Source organism: Nicotiana tabacum, chromosome 19 (assembly GCF_000715075.1).
Source record: "Nicotiana tabacum cultivar K326 chromosome 19, ASM71507v2, whole genome shotgun sequence".
NCBI classification, from domain to species: Eukaryota; Viridiplantae; Streptophyta; class Magnoliopsida; order Solanales; family Solanaceae; genus Nicotiana; species Nicotiana tabacum.
In genome coordinates, this window is record NC_134098.1 from 115,204,105 (window position 1) to 115,211,904 (window position 7,800).

A 7,800-nucleotide genomic window follows, 5' to 3' on the forward strand; every position below is an offset into this window, starting at 1 on the left:
TGACTTGTTCCAGAAATAATTCCATAAATAATTAAAAGCGGTTAAAAAAGTAAAAATGCGCAATAGGCTTCAAACATGTAATAAATTAGATAATTAGGCCAATTAATAATAGTTGAGCGACCGTGCTAAAATCACGAAATCCGGGAGTGCCTCACACCTTCTCTCGGGTTAACAGAATTCCTTACTCGGTCTTCTGTGTTCGCAGACCATAAATAAGAGTCAATTTCCTCGATTTGGGATTTAGAATAAACCGGTGACTTGGGACACCATAAATTATTCCAAGTGGCGACTCTGAAATAAATAAATAATCCCATTTCGATTAATGTCACTTTAATTGGAAAAACTCCCCTTATCCTACCCGCCTTCGGAAAAAAGGAGGTGTGATATATAATACCCAAATTCTCAAAAGTTAAATTTGGTAATTACTCAAAAGGTTTAAAAAGAACTCAAAAGTATTAAATTTAAAAGTAAAGACCATTTTTTTATTGATTTAAGCCCTAATTCATGGGTTTTCCAATTTTTTATCTTGTCCGCTAGTCTGCTAATATTTTTCAAAAGCAACGAATATTTAATTTTTTTGCAAATATAAAGAGAACTACATTCTTCTTCATAGTAACAAATTCAAAGTTCAAATTCCAGGTTAATCATCATTTTTGTTCCTCTATATAAAAAACTTTATTCTTTGACTCAAATTACTTGTACTTGTAAGTAACGTATAATAGATTGTTTTGATTAGTTTTTTGTGGGGATGGAGCACACATATATATAGTTTTCTTCAATATTTATGCAATTTTACCTGTTTATAAATATTTACTGTCATTATATTATTTTATAAAATATTAAAAACTAAATACCTATGGGCTTACGCCTCACGCCTCGGGGCTTACGCCCCGCTGAGATATATGTAAAACGCATCTCCTTACGCCCACGCCTTTTAAAACACTTGCCTAAACTACACAAATTATGTTAGACATTTTATTAATTACTAGGAAAAATAAATTAGGACGTGCAAAGCTCATGGTACATAAAGAATTAAAAGCAGATCGTCGAGCATTTATTAAACATTAAATTAAGAAGATATCATAAAGATTTAATTTAATTAAACAAGTACTTAAAGACTTTGGACTTTTATTTGTTTAATTAATAACACGAGGCGTTACAAGCTGTAGTAGTTTGATGAACAGAGGAAGGTGCAAGAATTGAATGGCCACGACTTTATAATTTTATATTCATTACTTCATTAATTATTGTACCGAGGGCTACTTTCGTCTTTTTAAATTTGGTCAAACTTGTATAACCGGCTGCGATAGCTGAAATGACAAAAGTACCCGTAATAACCCGTATAAATATAGTTCAAATTGAATCACAAGTCCCACCTCTCAACTCTCTCTTCTCTCTCTCTCTCACACACACACACAAACTCAAAACACAAAGATAAATTACACAAGAAAATGTCAGAGGCTAATGCATATGCAGCTCTCACCAAAGCTTTCTCAGGTCCTTTTTCATTTCAATGGATCCTCACTTTTCTTATATATTTCCCCTTTAGCAAAGTTACGTTGTTTTAATTACACATTAAAATTTTAATTTTCTAAAATCTGATTTTCGTACTTTTAATCTATAGAATTTGGGAACTCCGTATGGTGTGTAGTGCCTGAAAATGTAATTTCAATGATTTTCGTTACTGAATGTATAAGGATGTAGCAATTGATAGGAGATACAATGAGGAGTGGGTCAGTTTTCGGAAAAGATATTTATTTATGCTAGGTATAATTTGCAGCAAAGCAATGAACGCGTAACATGCATCACCTAATTGTTGTTAATATTTATATATTCGTGCAATTAAAATTGGAAAATAATATTTCTATTTTACTTTCCTTCATTTTTCTTAAACAAATTAAAATTTGTAGGACTTGGTGTGGATGAGAATTTATTCATCTCAACACTGGGAAAATGGAATCGGCATCAGAGGGAAATCTATAGGGTAAGCACTCCAGGATTCTTCAAAGAAGATGAACGTCAATTCCAGAGATGGAATGATCACCATATCCTTCAGCTCCGCCAAGAATTTTTGCGTCTTAAGGTACATTTATATTTTTATTTTAATTATTCCTAAGAGCTTGTGAAATCCTATGTAAAAATATAATAACATTAAGGAACCTATATGTTTTTTAAGTTATGGAATTTTGATAGTGAAATATTTTGTTTGCAATTTTGTAGGATGCAGTGGTAATATATACAATGCACCCATGGGAAAGAGATGGTCGTTTGTTTAAGGAGGCATTGTTATTGAAAGTACCTCAACTTAATGTTTTAATTGAGACTGCTTGTACTAGATCTTCTGAAGAGCTTTTGGGAGCAAGAAGAGCCTATCATTCCCTTTTTGACCACTCAATCGAGGAAGACATTGCTCACCGTCTCCAAAATCCTGAAAGAAAGGTCTTTTAATTTTTTATTAAATTTAACTTTTTATACGCTGACAATGTATAGAAAGAATTTGTGTTCATGAACGTCTGTGTCTATTTTTAAATTCAGATAATGAGTGCTTGTCAATAATATTGTTAATTGGGCTTGAGATGTGGATCCTTAGGCTAGCTACATTAAATCTAAGATTTCATATTGTCCATAAAAGAGTAAAGTAGTGTAATACTCATTTGACAAGAAAATAATTTTATGTGATAACTCCATCTATTTAAAAATGACGGACCAATAGTTTTTTAGTTATAGAAGATCTAGATCCATTTATTTTTTGGCCTAAAGTTTCTATTCTTCTCATTCTCATTGTTCTTACATGTCTTTAAACAATTATCATTGTCAATATTATTATTGTCAAACGTATGTTTGATTAATATAATGTACCTTCTTTTTTTTTTTATGACAAACAGCTTCTAGTAGCTCTAGTAACTTCTCACCGTTACGAAGGACCAAGAGTAAACGATGATCTTGCAAAAGCTGAGGCTAAGGTATTTGTGAATGCTCTAAAAGATGCTAAGAAAAATCTCATTGAGGATGAAGAGATTGTGAGGATCCTTTCACACAGAAGCAAGCTCCATCTTAAGGCTCTCTATAGCCACTACAAGGAAATGACTGGCAACTACCTGGACGAGGTAACAAAACAAAATAAAAGAAATTTAACATTTATGCGTTGACAATGTATAGTGTATACTATTTCTATACCCATATATTCAGTGGGGAAGCCAGAAAATTCAATAAAGGTGTTCAAATCTTGAACACCCTTTGCTAGTGGGCTATGCAAGGGTGTTCAAAGTCTATTTTTAATCAATAACAAGTAAGTAATATTTTACCTTATACGTAGTATAATTTTTCGGCGAATGATGGTCTAACATATAATAGTAGGTAGATATTGTAGTATCTTGCTACAATCGGTTAAAATACACTGATAATCTCCTGCGCGAAGAAAAAGGAAAAAGAATCTTCTAACCCCACCCCTCCACCCCCGCAATAACACAAGAAAGGAAAAAAGAAATAATCCAAATTTATATACTTAATCCCACAAAACTTATAGATATAATGTATTGACCTATGACGATGGATGTAGGTGTTAAAAGGATCTAATATCTAATACGTAAATCATTAGGAGAAGAATTAATTTGTGATTTTTCCATCAATGTTAAGATTAAGTGTATGACTAGTCTCAATTTTTTTCTTCAGGATCTTGATGGTGAATTGACCTTGAAACAAGTTGTTCAATGCCTTTGTTCACCTCAAGCCTACTTCAGCAACGTACGTAGCAATGACAAAACTAATCTTGTATTTCGCTCCTTTTTGCTTGAACTATTTTGGCATTCTATTCGATTATTTTATCCTCATTTTCAAACTTCTTATTTCCATAGATATTGATCGCGTCCTTAAGATTGGATGTGGATGAATCTGCTAAAGACTCAGCCACTCGAGTCATAGTTACAAGAGCAGACGTTGATATGAAGCAAATCAAAGAAGAATTCCACACCAAATATGGAACTACCTTACCTGCAAAGATTGAAGAAGTTGCTAATGGAAGCTACAAGGATTTCTTGCTTACTATAATTTCAAAATCTGACTAATTAATTTTGGCCAGATTTTGGCATATCCAAATTTTCCATCAATTGTTCCATGTTCTCAAATGCTTGTTTCCCCTTTGCTTTAATTTGTTTTGAAGTTTTTTTGCTCAATTTATGTACGATTTCAATGTTTCCATTTCCAATAAACAATTACCAATTACAGTGTCATATCTTTCAGCTTCCTGATTCAACTTATCTTTGTAGTTTATTTTTCAATGTTGCATTAATTTGTAAAATAATGAATTGCGTCGTAGAAACACTACTAAAGTTGAGATTGAAGTCAGGTATATATATACTTAGCAAATTATGGACGATGACTAATTTCAGAACTTAAACTAGTAGTAGTAGTGATCACGCCCAACTATACCTTATAAAAAGGACTTGGCGGTCGTTGCAAATATATTCCGACTAATAAGTCCGAAGTCGAATCCCACAGGGAATTAACCTATCATATACAGCTACTAGACTCGCACAAATTCATGCAATCAATCTTCAGAAATATTTAAATAACAATTTGAGTTTTTATTAACTAAATATTACGTAATAAAAATGCAATAATTAGTAACTAACTACGAACGGGTTGTAACAAGAATTGGAATGATCTAAGGTTGTGATTTCCCCTATTGTCGGAATCTTTTCCGCTACGTTTTCTACAAATTTGCCTAAGTCTTCTCTATCGACCATGAGCACTCTAACTGTCGGAACTCTCTCCCGAGTAATTACCACAATTTACTAGACATATTCTCCCGAATTACGCTAGCTGGCATTAAGTACAGCTCACTCAGATTGCACCAAGGTTTCGTTATCCCTAATCCCACCTTTAAACCTCCGTATTGATCTCTCATATACGTTTAGGAGTGATGTTGTTCAACAACTACCTAAATATTCACTCTCTCCCGAGTAATACATACTAAATAGGCACAACTAATTGAGGGTCCTTCAATCAACCACAAGAATAATATAATTGAGCAAATAGAGAAAATACTACGACAAATTTATTAACGTAACAAGAAAATCATCCTTCAATAGGTTCCATCAAAACCTTAGACTATGAATTTAGCTACTCATGATCAAAGTAACAATATCCAAAGTATGTTGCATAATTAAAGTACAAGATAAAGATAAAGTGATGTAGAAATTGTTGACTCTAACTCCCGATAGTTGTTCAATGAGCTATCATTGCCTCTGGTTGCAAAAGTCCACCCAAATGGTATTTTTAGGTCTATTTATATGTGTAGGAAAATGCCACAACGTGTAGGCCAAGTCCTAGTCAAACTCGAAAATGAATTAAATCTTCAAAACTAGGATTGGACCTGGCCCAAGGCCTGGCGTCGCCAGCCTAACGCTTGATGAACCTGGCTCCAGGCCTGGCTAACGCCTGGTTCTGCTTGGCCTTTGCCTTGCGTCGCCAGCCTAATGCCAGCTTCAAGCCTGACATCGCCAGGTTCTCTCATTCACTGCACCGGCGCACGCTTTCGACTTGTAGGTCTCCTTTTTCTTCTACTTTCATCTCCAATTCACCTACACATAAAATGGATCCTATTACACGCAAATAAGGTATATTTTATCATTAAAGCATATAAAAATGCAAGGCGAATAATGTGCTAAACCATGAATTATAGCCACACATCAATACCCCACACTTAAACATTGCTCGTCCTCGAGCAATCAAACTACACTCATAGACACAACCTATTAAGCAATTCCCTTAACTCATTATACCAAGAATCTTTAAAAATAGTTTAAGCACAAAGGTGTGACATCCTCGTCTCAAGATTCGACTCATAAATACCATGCCTTATTCACAATTCACTTACTTACTCTACATGGAAGTCAACAACATTACCTTTCCTTTATGAATCATGTGCCCTCACCCAATCAAAGAGCTTAGTTCCACACACAATAAATTTTAAGAACATAGGAACTACAGATAGACAAAATTCACTCGCTCTCATAAATAACATTCATATGCCACAAATGATGCACCATAGGCTTGACCGTAGTGTAATATTCTACTAATCGAGTCCATTCAATATAAGATCAAGTAGGACTTTCATTGGTTGTAATGTAGGCTGCGAGTCGGGTAGGATACATATGGATATGAGTGACTACACCTCCCTTAAGCACTTTGATACATATACTTTCATACACAGCCCATACTTATGTCAAACGAAAACTCCACCTTCACATGTATATTACCCCATACTTCTTTAAGTATAATTACATTAAGAGTCGCCACTTATCAAAGAATATTTTTTTTCACAACAATACAACTATTTTTTCTTTCTTTCTTTCTTTTTCAATTCAAGCGGCTCTTACTTTTTCAAAACAGTGCACCTTTCTCCTTATTTCATTAGTTCCACTCAAAAACCAAACCAACCACCCAACACTTTAACTTTTACAAAGTTCATAACAATTCAAGTGCTCATTAGAGGTGAAAAGGTACAAATATATGGTTAATTCAAACAATTAGGTAAGGCTTGTAGTATGGTTGCCAAAGAAACATGATTACATGCTCAAAGGGGTTAACTACGTTACATAACTTTTAGGTGGGTAAACTATATATATCTGGCTTAACAAAGAAATGCCTATATCACTTCTCAGACTGAACAAGACTATTATTTCGCTTTGCACACACACAGGGCAAGTTCTAAACATCAAATGCAATGCACAGAATACATACAAAACTCACACACACATGGCACATAACTCACTCAGAATTGGTTTCATCGCGACACTCCAGTCAAAGCAGTTAAGCAAAATTAGGAATCTACGATTTAAAGTATTTATGCTAGAGTTATAAACCGAGCCTAGGCGTCACGACTATAGTACTAACTATTCTCAAGGCATAACAAAGCTAAGAGATATTGCTACAATTAAATGCATAGATTCGTGGTTCCTACTCCTAAAAATTAAAACTAACTACACCCGATTCAACTAAAAACCCTTGAAAAAGAACCGCGGCCCAAAGAAAAACCAAGGAGGAATTACTACATTACCTACAAAAAAAAAATTTTTTGGTATTTTCTTTAGACTTACTTCCCTCAAGAAAACTGTCTAAGAGATCCATCGTCGGGAAGAGTCCAATTTTTCTATTTTTCTAACTAACACTAAATATCTAAAACACATAGCCAAATCAATTACTAAACTAATACTAAAACACATACTAAAAAAAAGCAAACGAATACTAAATAACTAAAATTAACATGTACAAGTCCTCACCCCACACTTAGATCATGCATTGTCCTCAGTGCATGCACAAAATGACAAAACACAAAAAATGAGTAGGGTGTAAAGAAACTCCCTGATCAAGCAACGTCTTCATCCTCTGACGCTCTCCACTCGTCATCATATTCGTCCTCCTCCTCCTCCTCATCTCCCTCACCATCTGATTGCTCTGGCTCAACCTCAGACTGCTCCGGTGTGTTGATATCCTTATCATCGGAGAGTATGTATCCCCTGGGCATGAGCATTGGGCGGGTACGGGTGCTCCAATTCAGTCCTCTCCTCAGATGTGGCCGGGCAACCTCCTATCCTTAGCTGCAAATCCATCATCCCATAGAGATGGGCCATACAACTATCATCCTGAGCATTGCGCTCGGTACTTGTCAAAGATGTCATGGCAGTCCCTTATTTCAGCCGGAGACTAGTGATGTCTGTTTGTCGTAGGGGCTGATCGATGGTGTGGTCAAACTCTGGCTCCTCCTCAACCTCCTCGTGTCTTAAGTACTGAGTTAGA

The 7,800-nt window shown here is 34.9% G+C and overlaps 1 protein-coding gene across 1 annotated transcript; it reads left to right on the plus strand.

The window, feature by feature from the left end:
* Positions 1-1,380: 1,380 nt before the first annotated feature.
* Positions 1,381-4,252, plus strand: LOC107800147 (annexin D4-like). The gene is made up of 6 exons (XM_016623305.2): positions 1,381-1,497; positions 1,911-2,083; positions 2,221-2,439; positions 2,886-3,107; positions 3,673-3,744; positions 3,855-4,252. Exons 1-6 carry the CDS (start codon positions 1,452-1,454, stop codon positions 4,062-4,064), a joined length of 942 nt encoding a protein of 313 aa, XP_016478791.1. The 5' UTR covers positions 1,381-1,451; the 3' UTR covers positions 4,065-4,252.
* Positions 4,253-7,800: the final 3,548 nt, after the last annotated feature.